The sequence below is a fragment of the Sarcophilus harrisii genome, chromosome 2 (assembly GCF_902635505.1).
Source record: "Sarcophilus harrisii chromosome 2, mSarHar1.11, whole genome shotgun sequence".
NCBI classification, from domain to species: domain Eukaryota; kingdom Metazoa; phylum Chordata; class Mammalia; order Dasyuromorphia; family Dasyuridae; genus Sarcophilus; species Sarcophilus harrisii.
Window position 1 is genome coordinate 474,677,071 of NC_045427.1, and position 20,251 is coordinate 474,697,321.

General features: G+C 39.9%; 1 protein-coding gene across 1 annotated transcript in view; it reads left to right on the forward strand.

Moving 5' to 3' along the window:
• CPNE2 (copine 2) overlaps positions 1-20,251 on the forward strand; it is an 84,164-nt gene that overhangs the window by 58,681 nt on the left and 5,232 nt on the right. Inside the window, exons 11-14 of the mRNA XM_012553830.3 lie at positions 1,572-1,705; positions 2,531-2,585; positions 6,936-6,987; positions 12,115-12,248. Of these exons, the coding sequence (XP_012409284.1) occupies positions 1,572-1,705; positions 2,531-2,585; positions 6,936-6,987; positions 12,115-12,248 (375 nt within the window). The remainder of the gene's footprint in view (positions 1-1,571; positions 1,706-2,530; positions 2,586-6,935; positions 6,988-12,114; positions 12,249-20,251) is intronic.

Here is a 20,251-nt window from a genome sequence, read left to right on the forward strand (position 1 = left end):
TTCCAAATACATGTAAAGACAATTTTCAACATTCATAATTGCAAAACTTTGTGTTCCAAATTTTTCTTCCTCCCCCCCTTCCCTACCCAAGACAGCAAGTAATCTGATATGGAATGTATATCAGCAGTTCGATTAAACATATTTCTATATTTGTCATGTTGGGCAAGAAAAATCAGATTAAAAGGGAAAAAAAAAACACGAAACAAACAACATCAAAAACAAAGTGAAAACACTATGTTTTGTTCCACATTCAATCTTCATAATCTCTCTGAGATGTGGATGGCAGTTTCCATCCCAAGTCTATTGAAATTGCCCTGAATCATCACATTGTTTAAAAGTCAGGTCCATCACAGTTGATCATCACATAATCTTGTTGTTACTGTGTACAGTGTCCTCTTGTTCTCTTCAATTCATTTAGTTAGCATCAGTTTATGAAAGTCTTTCCAGACTTTTCTGAAATCAGCCTGCTCGTCATTTCTTATAGAACAAGAATATTCCATTACATTCATATACCATAACTTATTCATTTCCCAACTAATGGGCATCTACTCGGTTTCCAGTTCCTTGAAGGGCACAAATCCTAAGGGATATAGAAGTCAGAAGAGGGAATTATTGATCTAACTCAGTTTCAGTTGGTCATTGATGGACAGAAGCAGCTACACCCAAAGAAAGAACACTAGGAAATGAATGTAAACTGTTTGCAATTTTGTTTTTCTTCCCAGGTTATTTTTACCTTCTGAATCCAATTCTTCCTGTGCAACAAGAGAACTGTTCAGTTCTGCACACATATATTGTATCTAGGATATACTGTAACCTATTTAACATGTAGAGGACTGTGGAAGGAGGGAGGGGAAAAATTGGAACAGAAGTGAGTGCAAGGGATAATATTGTAAAAAATTACCCTGGCATGGGTTCTGTCAATAAAAAGTTGTTTAAAAAAATTTTTAAAAAAATAATAAAAATAATGTACTAAAAAAAATTTTTTTTTAAATGGGAAAAAAAAAGAAGAGGGAATCATTGCCCTGGGCTAAGGTAGATAGGGAAGGCTGCCTGAAACATAGTAGGACTTGTGCTGAACCTTAAAAAATGATCATTGTAGGGAAGGGGAGTAAAGATATTTTAGATATGGGAACAGTCCCTTGAACAAAAATTACGATTTAGGATATGTAGAAGGCATATTAGGGCAACAGTAGGGAGACAAATGTGATTGCAATAGATATGAAAGGGGACAGTGGGAGCCAAGGTTAGGAAGAAAGGGTCCAGGATCAGATTGCCCAGAGCTTTGAATACTAAGCTGAAGAATTTGGACTTTGTTCAGTAAACTCTAGATAGAAATCATAGTGGGGAATAACCTAATCGGGGTTTGCCTACATTCTAATAAGGGAAAGAAATTATGTCCATTCAAATTATAATAATGATCAATCTGAGGAGTTTTAATGGGATAGTTTCTTTTCTTCTCTGGGACTGGAAGGTGTTGACAGAGCTGAGAGAAAAGAGTCCAGTGATGGAGACAGGTATGCTTCAGGCTATGTGTCTCAGTGCCATCTCTTTCTTCTTACTTTTCCCTTCAGGTCGGAATAGACTTCACAGCCTCCAATGGGAACCCTCGCGATCCCTCCTCTTTGCACTACATCAACCCCATGGGGACCAATGAGTACCTGTCAGCCATTTGGGCTGTTGGACAGATCATTCAGGATTATGACACGTGAGTTAGGTCCCTTCACTCTGTACGCATCGGCCTGACCCACCAGATGGGCATGTGCCCTCAGGGTACCTCCTACCATATACACTCCCCTTCTTTGTATCTAAGGTACTGAGTATAAAGCGGATGCTCAACAAAAACAAGATGAGCTTGGAAGCTTTGACTGCTAAGGATCACTTAAAAATTGTGGGATCTTGGTCAAGTCACTTACTACACTTGGTTTCAAGTTCTTTCCTCTATAAAGTGAGGAAGGGATGGTTATGGGAACCAGCTGAGACCATGGCTTCATCCCCTGTGCTTCATCAACCGCCAAGGGCTTTGGAGAGTGTAAATGACAGTATAGGTGCAATCTGTTTGCAATGAGTATTTTCCCTAAGTTTCCCAGCTGAAGGCAGGAACCCATGAAGAAGCCAGGGCCAGAGAAACCTGAAGAGCAGAAAGTTGGGGCTTGGGGAGTAAGAATGGGAATTTTTTGATACATTGACAAGAAGGGAGCATTATAGCAGTTCAATAGAGACCTGTTTCTTTTAGCTCAGACATTACCATCTTCCCAGTGTTAGGTGAGAGGTAAATTCAGGGCTCAGTTCTCTCTATGACCTTTATCACCTTGACAAAACACATGAGAGCCTCCTCAGCCTGAGTGCCATTATTGGCTTGGACCACCTTCTGATGCTTTCTGCCCCCAAGAGAAACCAGGCAGAGATAGTGCATCTTATGAAGACTTCCAATGAGAGCCTCCCCACTTCCAATTTTTCCTTCTTCCCTTCCCCATCCCATTTCAGCTAGAATGGATTTCTTAGGATCTTCTTATTCTTTTTGACTGTTTAGGGACAAAATGTTCCCAGCTTTGGGATTTGGTGCCCAGTTACCCCCAGACTGGAAGGTAAGGACAAGTTGAATGTGTGTTTTCTGGTATTGGTGTGGTACTGGGGAAAGAGCTTTGGTTTTGGAATCTGTGATCTCTGATATTTATTGCATGTTTTATTGGAAGAATCCAATTAATCCCCCTGGGCTTTAGTTTCCTCCTCTTGAAAGTGGAGAGAGGGTTAATTAGATGGCCTCTAGGTCCCTTTTAGCTCCAACTGTTATTTCCTTAGTTTTCAAAGAGGACCATGATAATGGTAATAAAATGGAGAGGTCATTTTTAAAAAATTAATCAACACTTATTAAATACCTACTATGTACAACAAAACAAGACAAAAGAAAGCCCCTGCTCTCAAAGGAGCCTAACGGGAAAGACAACAAGCAGAGAAATACATCCAAACAAGTAATGGATAAATAGGAAATAATAGAGGAAAGGCACTAGAATTTGGGAAAAGCTTCCTATAGAAAATGAGATTTTAGTTGGGACTTAAAGGAAGACAGGGAAGTTAGAAGATGGAGATGAGAAAGAAGAGCATTCTAGGCATAGGAAACAGATAGGGAACGTGTCCAGAGCTGAGATATAGTGTCTTCTTCATGGACCAGCCAAGAGAGCAATGTCACTAGAAGAGTATGTATTGGGGAGTAGGGCATAAGGTGGCTGGAAAAGTTATGAAGGGGTCCAGGATCTGAAGGATTTTGAATGTCCAATACATTTTGTCTTTGATCCTGAGGGTGATAGGGAACTACTGAAATTTATCGAGTAGGGTGGATAATGTGGTCAGACTTTTTCTGCTTGGCTAATTGAACAATCACTATTTCAAGGACAGTTAATGTAAGCCCAGTCCTGTGCTATATGCTGTGAAAGATATTAAAGGAGGAAGTTGGTCCCTTTTCTCAAAGAGATTTCATTTTAGTTGAAAAAAAAAATTGCTGTACACTTGATGGGGAGAAGACATCTTATTCAGCTTTGAAAAATCTTTGAAAGCAAGGGGTGATGCATGCTTGTGACATGGAGTCTTGCCCAGAGCTAACTTCCTGACTTATCTATCCCTGGCTCCCAGGCTTCGAGTGATAGGATTAGACTTTTTTTCCTCTGGATCAGTCCTCCTCTGTCTTCTAGTCCTAAGTTGATTCTAGACTGAGAATGTCCTTTCCCTAATTCTGAAGAAAGAGGTTTTCACATGTTACTTTAGGGACCAGACATCAGTTCCTCCTAAGCGCCAGTTTCCTATCTACGTGTGTGTGTTGGGAGGGAGGTAAGTAACTATCAGCCTTAACTTAATTGCCCTAGGGGTGCCATTGCTGGATCAGGTGGTCCCTGGTAACAAAGCCAGACCAGGGATATTGCAGAATTCAACCCACAATGATCTCTCAAGATAAGAGCCACACAAATCATGCTGGCAGCTCAGGATACGCTGGTTGCTAGGCTACCACCCCATGCTTTCAAAGAACTGAGCTGAATAAGATGTTTTTTAGCACACACAAGTCTCATTGGAAATGTCAATGAACATCTTGCAAGGCAAAGAGCCCTGTGAGCCACAGGGCCCCCAAAAGCCCTGGAAAAAGGAGGGGGGGGGTTGCATTCTCAGGGAAACTGTTCAGCAGGGTTGTCATTTGGTCCACTGACAAAACAACAAATCAGCGTGTCTTTCCTGAGCACCTGCTTTGTGTCCTTCCTTGTGCTAGGCTCTGATATGGGGGAAGAATGAAAAGATGTAGAAAAGAATGGAACCATGAGGAGTATCTAGTTGAGGAGATGGACATAAAACCTTGAGAAAACATGGGGTGGGGTAAAGAGAGGAAACAAGATCATCATATTCAGGGCTTTGTGGAGAAGAGGAAATAGATTTGTTTTTTATTTTCATTTTTGGTTTTTGGTTTTTGTTTTTTTTTTTTGTTATTCCAAGAGCTGAGACCCAATGGGAAGCAATCACAAGGGGTTAGATTTGGGCTCAAAATAAGGTACAGCTTCCTGTCCATTGGGCCATTTCAAAAATAGAAGTGGTAATGAGCTTCAGTGTATATTCTCAAATGGATTTTAGGTAACCAATGGTTGGAATGGAGAGAAATTTCTGTCTGAGATGGGAAGGTGAGACTACAATTAAGCTAGATGATTTTTGTAGTCTTTTCATCAGGCCCTAGATCTAGAATTGAAAGCCTCCTTAGACCATTAATCTAGCCCCTTGAATTTAAAAGGAAAAGAAACTAAGGCCCAAGGAATTGGAATAATTTGTCCAGGCTTAAGTGGCAGAGCCAGGATTAAGACCCAAGGCATTACCTTCCCTGGAAGATCCCATTATTTCTTCATCAGCATGGATGCCTCTGATAGATTCCAAGCCCCACTGCCCCTTGGAAGATCCTAAGGATCATAGATCCAAAGCTGAAAGAGAGACCTCACAGGTCTAGGACCTAGAGAGGTCAGGCGATTTAGCCATTGTCCCAGAGATTATAAGTGGCAAACTGAGGCTTCACATCCAGGTAACGGGGAAGTATCAGAACTTAAGGCAACTAGGGCTCAACCCTTTGAATAGTAAAAAATAGTGGTTACAAGGGTAAATGGGAGAAAAAAAAGACCCAGTGCTGGCTTTTAAGAAACATTTGTTCCATTGGGTATAATTGGAATTGTATTCTAAGACAATTTTTAGGCAGATATTCTAATATCTGAGCTGAAAGAACCCTTAGAACATGGAATTCTAGAGGATAGCATGTTAGAATCTGGAGGGAATTTAGAAGCTGTCAGGTTCAATCTTCCTTCATTGCAGGAATACTCTTCACAGTTTCCCTGTAGGGTACTCGTCTAACCTCTGAGGAATAGGGAGCCTATTAATCATCAGCAGAGCACAACTTGACACTTTCCATATGAATTATCCCCTCTGGGGGCATAATTGTGGCTAAAGTTATGTGCTAGGCTGTTATGTGATTGTTCTCCCCTTTTCCCTATTATGGGCCTGGAAAATAGATTCACTTTGTCCTGAATTCAGACTTAGGGCAAAAAAAAAAAAAAGTTGGCACAAGGAAAGTCCTTGCTAGATAATTGTTTTGCCTGTCATCCAAGAATTGCCTGTGATATGAGAACTAAGTCTTATCAAATCTGGGATAGCTAGTATCACCCCTTCTGATTCCTTCCCCCATCTTAAAAACATGACAAACCCAGCTAAAACCTGGACTACCCTCTGTCTAACTCTTAACCAGATCCCTTTATCCAGAAACCTTTTCCAAGTAGATGAACAGACATCACCCTCTCTTTTCTTAGGGCTTAGAAACTTACATAACTCACATACCAAGTAGACCCTGGCCCAGTGTAAGGGGAATGGAACCATTAATTGTCTAGAGTCAGCAGGAAGTAACCCTGGGATAAATTCTCCATGGGACATAATCAGCTTGGCATGGAAGGCAGGAGGTTGAACATGTTTGATCAAGTTTCCCAGGTGACCCACAAGCATACAAAGAAGCATCTGATTAGGTTTCTAAAGTCTGAGCCTTCCTCTCCGTGCCACATTCTCCCAGCCAAAGGAAAGGACTTTTCACTTTGGGGGTTATGTGTAGATGGAGTTCTTGGTCTTATTAAGTGGAGAGATGGACAAAATTACTTTTCAATGTTACATCTTCCCCATTCTCCCCCAGAAACAGAGGGAAGGAATCAAGAGGGAAAGAAAGTAATGGAAGAATATTTTAAAAACAAACGGGAATTTTGATTTTTTTTTCCAGTTCAGAATGGAATTTTGATTTTTCCCTCCTGTTCACATATTTAAGTTTTAATTAGATTTTATATCCCTCTAGTTTTCAGGAGAAGTCATCATCCTCGGAGGTACTTTACTTTCTTGTTGGCTATTTCCCCTCTTCTTTCCCTCAGTATCAGTGTGGGAAATAGACTGTCTCCTAATACCTTTCCTAGGTGGCCTGAACATTTTTTGAAAGCATGAGGGGGTGATTGAGCTACATGCAGAATGGCCATTGCCCAATGAGCTAATCCTTTTCATTAACATTGCTCATAATGACCATGACCCCTGAGAAGGACTGGGCTTTCAACTACATAGACCCCTCTGCTCCAAAAGAAATGGCTTGGATTTGAATCATAACAAACCTCTGGGGGGCTAAGATACTTTTAGAACACGTTACCATGGTATTTAATAGGGAGATACCATTGAAGGTTAAATTTTGTTAAATTTAGTTATTTGTTAACTAAGTGTTAACAAGTTGAGTGTTAAATTTTAGTTATTCCCTTCCCATGGACTACTAGTCACCTCTTCTTAGAGAGCAAATCTCCATGTACTTGCTGGATCGCCATCTCATGTGGCTAGAGGATAGGCAGTGGAAAGTAGAAAGGGGAGGGGCTACATTAATAGCATTTTTTTCCCCTGGGTTTCAGGTTTCTCATGAATTTGCTATCAACTTCAATCCCACCAATCCCTTCTGTTCAGGTAAGTCCTGGCGACCGGATCAAATGAATACAAGTCCAGTTTCTTAATATTCTATTGGGGGAGAGAGTTTTTCTGGGTCCTTCCTTTTCTCCTTTCTTGTTGGATTCTCTTCCTCTTTATGTCTCTTATCTGCCTGTGTCTCATGCACATTAAGTGCCTGTTGTGTGCTGAGATGTCATGCTAAATAATCCAGATAAGACACAACTTCTGTCCTCAGGGAGATTACAGCCTACTTAATCTGGGTGAGACTTTAGGCAGACAGCAGCTGACATTGAAATAGCCTTTTAAGGGTTACAGGACATTTGACTCATGTGTTATCCCTCTGGATCACCATGGACACCCTTTTGAAGTAGATTCTACAGGTAATAATCCCATTTTACAGATGAAAAAACTAAAGCTTAAGGAGTTTGTTCTTTGCTTGTTGTCTAAAGGCTAGTGAATGATGACTTAAATTCATGTGTATCTTGACCCCAGGGCTAGGGTTCTTTCTACCACATGCTGCTTTGACACCCCTCTTTCTACTCCACCATATTCTATTCTGCATTAACATCTTGGACATTCTGTTCTTGAATCTCATTTCATAGATGATGAGACTGAGTAATACAAAATAATAATGATTTGGTCAGGGTTGCATAATAAGTATAGTCAGGAACAGAACCCAGATTCCTTCATTCCCAGCTCAACGTTTCTCACATCATTACCATGATGCTCCATTCTGGGTGCTCCTACTATGTGCACAGATAGTACCGATCCTTCCTTCTTCCATTGTTTTCTAAAATCACAAACAGCAGCTTTGCCTGGCATGATTCAGGCAGAAATGACAATTGTGTCTGGGCTTTTGAGAGCTCTGAACACTCCCTGGGTGTCTCCTGTCACTAGGGGGTGACGACTTGATGAGCACAGACAGGCAGCTGGAGAGATTAGTGCCAACTAGAAATATTCTGTTCCTGTCTCCACCTACCTCTCAGGATCTTTCATCATTTTGTCCCTATTTCCTCTGTTCAACGCCACCAATTCTAAGCTATCCAAAGTTCCCAAATCCCTGGAGTCCCTAAGAAAAAGGAAAACTGGACCAGGGGTCGGGGAAATAGCAAAAATAATCCTATTTTCCAGCTCATTTTAGCACCAAATGCAGTACTGAGTAGATGGCAGTTAGTACTCAATGAATGTTTGAGTTCAATAAGTATTTCTCAAGTGCTTACTAAGAGAGGCCAACTAATGAGGCATTTTTTTTTTTTTAACATTCATTGTGTACCACTAGGCACGTGGCACACAAATATAAAAGTGAGAGTCCCTGCCTTTTGTATCAGAAGATGCTGATATAGTTGGTCTCTGTGAAAAAGATTAAGGTACAGCGAAAAAATCCTTTCTACGTGGACCATAGAAGCTAAGTACCACTAAGAAAACTGTATTTTACCTGCATATGGTAAAGTTTAACTTATCTTAATGTTCACAAAACACCAGTGAGATAGTGTGTGGCAGGTAGTATTTCTCCCTATTTTGCAGATGAGGAAACAGAAGTCCAGATATGTAACAGGGCAACTTGGTGCAAAAGGTAGGAATAGAAGCCAGTCCTACCAATTTCTGTGGCAGTGTTCTCCCTACAAGGTAAAGCTGCCCTTCTCCTCACTAGGTCTCATTTTCTCTGTAAGAACTGAGAAGGCAGCACAAATAGTATAAAAGGGCTTTGAAATTATAAGACTTAGTTATAAATACTGGACTTAATACCAAGAAAGTCACTTTCTCTTCTGGCTTTCAGGTCTCTCATCTATTAAAAATGGTTGACCTAGATGATTCTTAAGATCCTGTTGAGTTCTCCATTTATGTCTCTATTTCTAGATTATCCTTAAACTCTTTTCTACTTTGATTTTTCTGATTCTTAAAATGTATTAATGGGTCTCATTCTAGACACTTAGCACAGGTATCCCTGGCATCTCTTCTCTGAAGGAATTCCAGAGATAGACTTCAGAGACCAAGAGAGGAAAAGGCAAGAAAGAATATGGAGGGACAGGAAGGTCATGCAGGAGATTGAACCCTGGAACATCAGATGATGGTGGCTTTCAAGCTGAAGGGATATATAATAGTGGGTTTGACTTTCTCATAACCAGAACTGTATTCTCTCATAGAACAATTAATCATGAACAATGGCCTAGAGAGAATAATAAAGTGGGAACATATCATTTCTTAGGATATATAGGTGGGAAAATGTCAGGGTCTTGCTTTGGGAGAGGGGTGGGAAAGGCAATATCCTGAAGTAGAAGCACTGGACTTTTGGAGTCTGGAAGACTTGAATTCAAATAACACTAGCTATGTGTCACTGGGCAAATTAGATATATGAATGAAATAGAGTATTATTTACATGTCAATTATTATTACTGTTATTATTTAAGGTAGCTAGATGATCCAGTAGAGAGAATACTGGACTTGGACACAATGACCCTGGTGTCAAGTCACTTAAATGCTGTCTGCCTCAATTTCCTCCTAAGAATTTATGAGGATCAAATGAGATATATCTGTAAAGTGTTTTGCAAGCCTTAAAATGCTGAATTATAATTACCTCTGTGCCTCATTTTCCTCATCTGTAAAATAAGGGTTAAAGTCAAAGGATTCTAAGTTCCTTTTGTAATTTTAAATTTATACTCTTGTAATCTTTGGGAAAGAGGGAGGGATGAGAGTATGTCTTACTCAAGCTCTCACAAATAGTAAGTCATAGAGCCAGAATTTAAATCCAAGATACAAATCGAGTGTTCATTTTGCTAGACCATGCTTCCTCTTTCTGCCTAAGAAATTAAAACCCTTCTAACTCAGACAAGTCAAGTGTTCCTCGGGTTGGGCTTAGTTCCCATAGTAAGGAAGGGTGTTACTTATCTGCAAGGCGGGTAGAAGACCTGTCAGACTGTTCAAGTGTGCTTAAATAGCACACCCACACCAATGACTCCCTTGCTGTTTAAGCTGAACAAAATCACTGCTAAGTATCCAGCCAGTTACATAACCTTATGTGTATGTGTATTTTTCCCAAATTGCCAATACCTCTCTATCATTTTCCCACAGTGTGTGTCGTTAGGGGGGTTGGTTTGGCACATAATGCAACTGCCTATCTTCCCCAGAGACTACAGATTGAGGCCATTCTGACTCTATTGTCTGCAATCATAATAGAAATAGAAATGCTTCCCAACGTATTTTGGGGGAAATGATCTAGCATTGAAACCTTTTGTGTTTCTCAATTATAAACAGTCTGCTGCCAGAACTCAAACTTCTGATTTTGAGTTAATTTTCCTGGGGCACAAGGTATCAGTTTGCTTGATCTAATCTTGTCTTTAAAATAGGAGAAGGGACTAAGGAAGCTCACAGAGCTGTGCACCATAAAGATTAGCAGATTTCAATTTGGAGGTGGGAGACTGAAAAGCAGAGATTTTACCTAAGATCACGTAATAGCAAGTAAATGTCAGATGCAAGACTCAGTCCATGGCTTCTGGCTCTACATTCAATGTTTTTTCTCTTGAACTATCCAGATTATTGATAACCTCCTATGTCTAAAGCCTTTCTTTATTAGGACCTATAGTTAGTACAAATCAGAAATCTTCCAATCTGATCCCAAGGCTGCACTGATACAGAAGTTTCAAGATGTACATTTAAACAGATGTATCCATTAAGTAAGCAAGTTGTGCTTTACATTGGGTGTCAGCAGTGCCGTGAAGTGCACTTAGTAATTTAAATGTAAAGGAAGATGGTTTTAGCTATGGTATGTAGGATGAATCGGAAGGAGCAGCGACAGGTGGGAGGCAATACAGAATGTATTTTGACAGCCTGAAAAGCAGCTCAGTAAGTAGCCACTTACCAGGAGAGAATAAATGCTTGGGGAAATAAATGTAGGGGGCTGTGACCAACTTGACTGGCATTCTCTTGCAAAAGTTGGGATCACTTTTATTTTTTAATTCTGAATTTAATACCATAAAAGAGACTATTTCCATATATAAAGTAAAACAAAAAAGATCACATGTAAACCAGTGAATCTATTACATATAGCTTGTTTTTTTAAAAAATAAAAGTTTATGATAAATTCAAAATGTTCCTTTCAAGAGTTGTTCTACTTGCTTATGTTTCCTTTTAAACTTCCTTCTATTCAGTGCATCTTTGGAAGATGTTTCAGTGACTCTTTTTCTTCTTTTTCAGGAGGGAATATTACTTCGAACTCCCTTCTTCTCTTCTCTCCTCCACAATCAAAGATAGAAAAACATTGAACTTTGTTGCAAATAAGCATAGTCAAGCAAAATAAATCCACACATTTACCATGTCCAGAAACTCATATCTCTTTCCATCCCCCTTCATTCCATTTCCCTTGTCAGCAAGTAGGTGGCCTGCGGTACTCTGGAGTCATGATGACCATTCCATCAAGCAGAGTTAATAAATCTTTCAAAATTGTCTTTATGATGTTACATTGTAAAGTACAACTGTCTAAATTGTTCCTCTGGCTCTGCTCACTTCACTCCATGTTTATACTAGTCTTCCCAGGTTTCTATAAGAAAGCAGAGCAATCTTGGGGCTCAGTGGGAGAACTTGTAATGATGATGTCCTGATATGACTATTCCTCTTAGTTTTTATTTTCATAACCTGGAAGTTAATCAGTAGCACAGCATATTCATCCATTCAGTCCACAAGCATCTCTGTTAAGGCACTGTGCTAAGCAGCATAGAGATGATCACACACACACTCACTCTCTCTCTCTCTCTCTCTTTTCTCTCTTTCTCAAGTTCCTGTCCTATACCTTCTTACAGTTTTTCGCCATAGGAGAAAAGAGCAGTCTTGAGTCAAAAATACTGAGTGTAAATCTTGCTTCTGACCCAGTTAGCTGCATGGCTGTGAGTAAACTACTTAACTTTGCTGTGCTCCATGCATCTCTGTAATTGAATTGCTAACCTATACCAGGAGGGGCAGTTTTTACAGTAGAAGTTCCCTTCATTGATAAAATTAGGTTTGGATACAAACACACAAATTACAGAGAAAAAATCCTAGGAAGACCTTATTTCACTCAGTTAACTCTGCATAGCGTGTGTTCTTTCAAGCCACAGCGACCCCAGTGATCCTGAGGTGCTCGTGTCTTCCATAACGAGGCTCTCTGTTTTTCAGGTGTGGATGGTATTGCCCAAGCATATTCAGCGTGCCTCCCCCACATCCGCTTCTATGGACCCACCAACTTTTCCCCCATCATCAACCATGTAGCTCGATTTGCCGCCCATGCTACGGAGCAACGGTCAGCCACGGTAAATAGTTGACATACATTCTAGTGTTAGGAAAGGAGGAGCCGGGTAGGAGGGGAGCTATTCTATCCAAAGACTTGCCTTCCCATTTCCTCTCCTCGCAGACTCACAGGGACCAAGGGAAGGCACAATCCAAACTTACAGCATTAGCCTAGGTGCTGTGCAGTGAGAAACCAGAGCTGTCATTGTTGCTCTAGACCAGTAGGGTCACCTGGCAGTAGAAAGGACTGCAGACAGAGGATCCAAGATCCATCCCAACTTTCCAGGGGAATGAGGACCCTGAAGGCTGGCAGGGCAGCCATGTCCATCTTTTCAGCCACCTTTGTCACCGACAGGCTTGTGACTTTGGACAAGTCATTTCACTTCCCTAGGCCTCTCTCTAAAATGAAGGAGTTGGAGTAAATAATTTCTAAGCCATCAGTCAGCAAACATTTATTAAATACTGACACTGTGCTAAATGCAGGAAATACAAAAGCAAAGGATAAAATACCTACTTTCAAAGAGCTTACATTCTAACGGAAAACACAATAACATGTAAAATGCACAGCATAAATATAAAGTGAATATAAACAGATATAAAGAGAAATATAAACAAATGAAGGAAGCAAGGGACACTATGGGGTGGCTATAAGGAAGAAGTGATTGTAGGCATGTGTTTAACAGCCAGTGCAGAGATGGGAAGTCATAGGGGAGATGTACAGAAGGAAGTTTTTGGCTAGGCTGCAGTATTACTTAGGATGCAGAAAGGGAAGTAATGTACAATAAGTCTAGAAAGAAGGTCTGAAGCCATATTGGAAAGGTCTTTCTGTGCCAGACAATGGAATTTACATTTGATTCTAGAGACAATAGGGAATCGCGATAGTTTATTGAAAAAGAGGATGACATGGTCAGATGTGCTTTAGGAAAATTACTTTGAGCACCAACTGAAGAATGGACTGGAATAGAAAATATTTGAGGTAAGGAGTCCAAAACTATCAGGCTGCTACAATGATCTTTGTAAGAAGTGATGAGGGCCTGAACCAAATCAACAGCTGTGTAAGTGGAGAGAAAGGGTTGGATTCCACAGATATTGTGGCAGTAGAAATAGCAAGATTTGTCAACCGTTTGTATGTGGTGGGGAGGAGTGCTCTAGAATAATGCCAGAAATCCAGGAGAGGCTGGTCAGTAGTATCAAATGCAGTAGATGAACCAAGAGTGATAAGAATTGAGAAAAGAACACTGCATTTGGAAATTCACAAATTGATAACTTTAGAGAGAGCTCTTTCCAGTTGGATGATGTTGGAAGTCAGTCTGCAAAAGGTTAAGATCTGAGAAGAAAGGGGAAGGCAAATATAGACATCCTTTTCCAAGCAATTTGGCTAAGAAAGGAGGAGATAAAGGATAATAGGGGTTAAGAGTAAGTTATTTAAGGATGAGATAGATTTAGGCATGTTTGAAGGTTTGAGGAAAAGAACTAGTAGGTAGAGCTTTTTATGCTCCAAGGATGAACTAGCTTTAGGTGTCCTAGGTAGCAGCATGACTTTTTCTGTCTCCTTTCCAAAAAGGTCTGATTCCAGGCTCATAGATAAGTGGTTCATGAACATGGCTCCTTTAGGCAAGAAGGTTTTTAACATTTTTTTGTATATGTCATAGACCCCTTTGGCAATCAGGTGAAATCTTCTAAGAATGTTTTTAGATCCATTAAAATACATAGGAATTCAATTTATTGAAACAGCTATTAAATACTAAAATAAAAGTTCATGGATCCCAAGTTAACTTCTGTTCTAGGTCTCCTCTACCACCCAGGTTTCTACCACTGGACACTCTCCAATAACAAACCAGTCTCCGAAATATGGATTGTTAGTAACATTCAAACCAAGCTCTTTTATAGAACATAGATGATGGTAGAATGGACCTTCAAAATCATCTAGTCCAGTTCTCTTTATTTTGCAGATGAGGAAATTGAGGCCCAAAGAAGGGAAATCAACAAATATTAAGTACTTATTATGTGCTGGGTACTCTAAGAAAAGCATGAACATTCCATACCTAAAATTCACATTATGATGGAAGAGACATGAGGGAGAGCATTCTAAGCTTGAGAGACAGTCAATGAATGTTTGGAGGAAATACAGTATTTTGTGTGAGAAAAGACAAGGAAGCCAGTATCTCTGCTTTAGAGTATGTTTGGGATGAGAGAGAGGAAGTAAAAGAGGGACTGAGAAATGTCTCTTGAAAAAGGTAGGATGTGAGCGCAGTTTTGTAGGAAGTTTGGGAATCTAAAGAATCTAAATGGGGAAAAGTATTTCTAGCAGAGGCAAAGTTGGGAAACAGTATCATGTGAGAAAGAGCAAGTAAACCTGTGTAATCAGATGATAAAATGCATAGAAGGGAATAAAGTGTAAGAAGTCTGTTCCTGGAAGTAATAAAAAGCCATTAGAATTTATTGAGTAGATGATGGGGCTGTTAAAATCAGACCTATATCAGGTCTTTAGAAAAATCATTTGGTAACTGAATGTAAAAATTATTTGCAAAAAGAAGACAATGGAGCTAATGAGATCAAGTGAGGCAGGATCAAGGGAAAACAGAAGGCCAAGGAGAGAGCTCCTAAAAGGATTCTCAATAGATATGATATGAAAGAAGACTGAGAAGGTTCAGATGGACAGGGAGAACCAAATGAGAGCAATATCAAGAAAAGAGTATTCAGCAGGAAAAGGTGATCAATACTCTCATGTGTTGAATGACATAAAAAGAAGACTGAGTAAAACCTAAGTCTCTTGATTGTAATTCTGCAACATTGATTCTTAATCAAATGATCTCTTTGGGGTATATACCTGACAGAATAATCTCTGCATCAAAAGGTCACATATATTTCCAGATATATCCCTTTCCACCCTAGACAGCTGTCCTGGGACAAAACAAAAAGCAATCCAGCAAAACTAACTGAAAAATGATTTATGCTGGCATATGTATTCCATACATGCATGGCAGGAAATTACTACATCAAATTTTGTAGTACCTACATGCAAAAAGTGCTACTGAGGAGATTTTTGGTATATATTTTTGGTATATACATAGGAATGTAGATCTAGAATTTGGAAGGGGCCTCATATAGTGCAGCTCCTTGATTTTACAGATAAGGAAACTAACCCAGGAAGGTGATTTGCCCATAGTCAGCCAAGTAGTGAGCATCAAAGATAGAATAAGAAGCTAGGACCTCTTGACTCCAAGCCAGGACTCTTTTCAGTGCTTAGCCTCATAAAGGACCTTTCTGAATTTAACTTTCTTAGGATATGTGTCTGCTAGTGGGATGTGCAGTTCAAAAAAGTGTGAACAGTTTGGTGACTTTTCTAGTATAATTCCATTTTTTTCCCCAATGTGGTTGGAGCTAATCCACCAGCAGTGCTTCCCACAGACCCTCCAACCTTCATCATTTTTGTTTTACATCTTTGTTCATCTAATAGATATGAGATGAAACATCAGGGCTGCCTGAATTTGCATTTCTTTTGCAATTAGTGGCTTCTGGTATTTATGGTTGTTGATAGCTTGCATTTATTCTGAAAACTCAATTTGAATCATTTTTATCCTTTCTCTCTCTACAACCTTTTATCACTTCTATCAGATGATTGCTTTTGTTTTTATGTATTTCTATAAATTCCTCATGTTGCCAGTTGCTCTTTCCACTATATCAGCCTGATTCTCACTTTAGTTCATTCACATCTCGATGGGAATTTCAAAAAGGGTTCATTTCAATATGATTATGTCTATTTAATTATGCCTAAGGTTTTAACAGGTCAGAAGGACTTGGAGGAGAAATATCTGATATAAATATCTGATAGTACTGACCTAGTAAATTAAGAGGCACCCTAATTTGATTGTACAAAGCAGGGGCACTCTGTCTCCGAAGCCCAAAGGGACAGGGTATGGGTGAACAAAGGCGGCTCCAGGAGCCAATGGATCTTAAGAGACTGACATAGTTAACCTCTAGGGATTCAGCCTCAGGCAGAGCTGAGCACTATTTCCGAGATGAAGCCTTACAAATTGGCAACAACTAGTGACCATCTGTCAATGAGATGGCTCAGCTACATCTGTTCCTAGGGCCTCTAGCAAGATGCCTGGAATGTTAGAAGGGATGGATAGGGCAGAGGAACATTCTCTTGTCTCCAACTCCTTCAAATCCTGTCCAACTTAATTTTCTTCCTGATCCCAGAAAGCTTTTTTTTTTTTTTTTTTTTTTTTTTTAAATCTTTCTCAATTGACAGCAGCATTTCAGAAGCCTTCATACTAGCTATCCCTTTCATTACAGCCTGGAGTCCAGCTATACTCTCATTACTAAGCAGCAGAGTCAGTGGAGCTAGTTTGACCCCCCTCAGCAGCTATATCCTGACTGGAGGAAGGAAGGGAAGAGGTTTTGTTGTGGAATCAGAAAGGTTTGTTTGGTGTAAACAGCAGCTCAAGCTGTAGGCTTCCTCATTTCATCCCAGCCCAGGGAATGATAGGGAATCAAGGGAATAAAGGAAGCACTTGATGAAGGCCACCTGTGGTGGAATATAGAGTGCAATAATCCAGTCCTTAGTCCTTCTAGTCCAGCTTTACCACTGACCTACCTCGATCATTGAATTTCAAAGAATTTCAAATATACAAGAACTAGGCCACACATTACCTTTGATAATTTAAGAGGCACTTTTGAATATTTGCATGACCTCAGAATCATCACAAGCATCAATTCTCCTTATGCTGATACAGCACAGGATGCTGCTAACAAGCCTTAGGACAGTGCTGGGTACATGGGGTATCCAACATGTGGCTCAAATAACATTTGTTGATTATATAATTAAGGGAATAACCTAAAAGAGATTGTTCTGATTGAAAGAATGCTGGATAATACACCAATTATGTTGCCTGTTTCTTTGGGATCTGTGTACACATACGTATATGTACAATGCATGTACACAGAGAACATTTAGTTGGTTTCTTGAAGAACACTTTAAAGTGAGTTAATAATAAGGCAATTTTCATTGCTCTTCTTCATCCTCAGCTTTGCCTTACTTAATGACCACAGGCCCACTGGGAGCAGCCTGGTACCATAGCTTACGTAGTACCAGACACCAATGCAGAGACATTCTAGAAATGCTTAATGAATTTAATTGAATGATATAGCAATTCAGCTAACAAGAGAGTAACAAGAGAGCCTTGGTTTCTTTTCATTTAACTGTAACAATGTAAACAATTGGTTGCTATGGACTTGGAGGGAAATGGTCTAAATTGATGGGCTGGGTCTGTGGTACCTTTCTGCATGATTCTGAGTCTTCTCTAAGACTCCCAAGATTCGAAGATGATCTCTAAGATTCATTAGTTTTGCCATCCTAAGATCAGTTATGAGAATTGATAGAGTCTGTAGAAAGCTAGAGAATTGATAGAGTCTGTAGAAAGATCAGGAGAAGAACAAATTTTCTTTCTACTTAGTACCCAAACAATGTCCTTCAAGGACTTGGAGACCACTGCTCCTTCCTTTTAGAACTATAGATCAGCTAGTCAACAAGCATGAAGCACTTATTTTATGCCAGGATTTGTGCTAAACATTCAGTACACAAAGAAAGGCAAACACACACACACAGTCCCTGCTCTCGAGGTGGTCACATTTTCATATTTCAATGGGGAAAACTATGTAGGAAAAAACCCTACATATTTATAGATATTGTTGTAGATACATTGACTTATATTTATATATAGGGGTGTGTGTATGTGTATGTGTCTATACCACCTTCTCCAAGAGGCCTTTCCCAGTCTTCCCCCATCTCTCTGTTTATTGTAAATAGAAGGGGGATGGCACTAGTGGGAAAAGGCCTCCTGCCGAAGGTAGCATTTGAGCCAAGTGCTGAAGTAAGCTAGGAAGTAAAGGTGAGAAGGAAAGTACTTCAGGCACAGAAAGGCCAGACCAGCCATTAGGAAAATGGAGTGCTTTATTGTAAAGAAAAGCAAAAAGGCCAATGTCAATGGATTGTAAAGTGTATTGAGGGAAGTATCAAACTGGAAAGGAAAGACAAATCCAGGTTGTGAAGGATTCTTAAGTTTTTAAATTAATTGGAGTTTGCTGTAGGGGAGGGGAGAATGACATTAGGAAAATCCACTTTTGGCAGCTAAGTGAAAGCTGGTTTGGAGTGGAGACAACTTGAAAGGCGACCAAGGAGACCAATTAGAAGACTACTGCAGCAATCCAGGTTAGAAGAGGTGCTGGGGCCTTTACACAGCAATTGTGTGAGTGGAGAGGAGACAAAAAGGAAAAATACAAGATTTGGAAACAGCTTTGAAATGGGACAATAGTGTATACTCAAAAATAATAGGAAAATTGGAGGGGGGGAAAATAAGTTAGGTTTTAATATTTTATTCATTTCCTCCTTGGCCAAAAGAGTTAATGGAAATGAAGTCTGTTTGACTACAAGAATAAAGACCTCAGACTGGAGCCAGCTGAAACCCTGGCTTCATGGGCTCTCCCATTCCAGCCTTCACCACTCCCTGCTGAATGCTTAAGCAGCTGTGGTTGGAGCCAAGCCAGATTCAGCTCCGCAGCTGCCCAGGAGAAGTATACCAGCTGCAGCTGCTAAGTATGTCATCAAGGATGGTATGCAGACAAATTCAAAGTTCTATGACTGGTCTAAGGACCAATGAGAGAAAACTCTTAAGTATGGAGGCTGTCCTAAGTTCAGCTGCTTCAGTCATTCCTGACTCTTTCCCAAGAAAGCCCCAAATGACATTAAAGACACTGGGGTCTCTTTGGGGTTTGCCATTTCCTTCTCCAGCTCCTTTTACAGATGAGGAAACTGAGGCAAATAGTGACTTGCTCAGGATCAGACACAATGAACTCTGTTCTCTGATTCCAGGCCTCTATCTACTGCACCACCTAGCTTTAGATTGCCCATACCTAGAAGATGAGGTCCTTTGATTGTGGATATGGTAAAATTGAGGCAGTCTTCCCCTTGTATGTGTATGAGGTCAGATTTGAACTCAAAGGTCTCCCGACTTCAGGGCCAGTGGTCCATCCACTGTGCCATCTGACTGTCCCTCTCCATTTCTCTTAAAACAGCTGTGCATTCCCTGCTACTACAAATAAAATGTTAAGAATAAGCCTATTCATATTCCTTTTGTTAGTAGGAAGGATGTAGCATAATTTTTGAGAATACAACACTTTGACTGAACTTCCGTGACAATGATTTTGCCCTTTGCCTTAAAAGTATCGCAATTATGTATGTATATAAAATTTATGCTATTTATGTATGCTTCCTTCAAAGTATAACTCTACAGTCAAAAACTTCTGGGAAATTGCATTCCTACCCCTGAAACCCCTTATATTATATGTGAGATCCTTAAAAAATCCTTGAGGACAGAGTACATCTTATCCAAACTCTATGGGACCTAGCACATTATTTTACACTCATGTGCTTAATAGATATTTGTTGAATAGAAGTTAATGAAGTGATGACTGTCTTAGCAGCAATAGTAATAGTCTGACCATCTAAATGGACCAAGGTTAACTGAATTTGTGAAATTTGTATTTGTCTGGGAAAGACTGGTCCTCGTTCATGGCCCAGTTTCCTGAAGCTGAAAGCAATGTGGTATGGTGGAAAGAGCAATAACTTCAGAGTCAGAAGATCTGAGTTCAAATTCTGGACATTCCAGTTGTCTGACTTTAGAAAATTACCCTACTTCTTAGGACCTCAGATTTCATGATCATCCAAAAATTTCTTCTAGCTCCTTTGTTTAAAAAAAGCTGTTTTCTTTGCCTAAAACTTCAATGTGAAGTGAAAACAGTGAAAAAGGAGCCCTAAAAGAAAAGGATTTAGAAGGGGTAACTAAAGGTTTCTACCTTTAGGTAGAAAAGATCCAGTGACATCAGTTCTCCTCCTGGCTTGTTTCACAAACAAGATATTTCCATCTCTTAGTATATTCTCTAACTGTGTAGAGAACACTCTCCCCCTTCCCCCCCCCCGCCCCCCCCCCCTTATCTTCTTTAGGAAGCCTTTCCCAACATC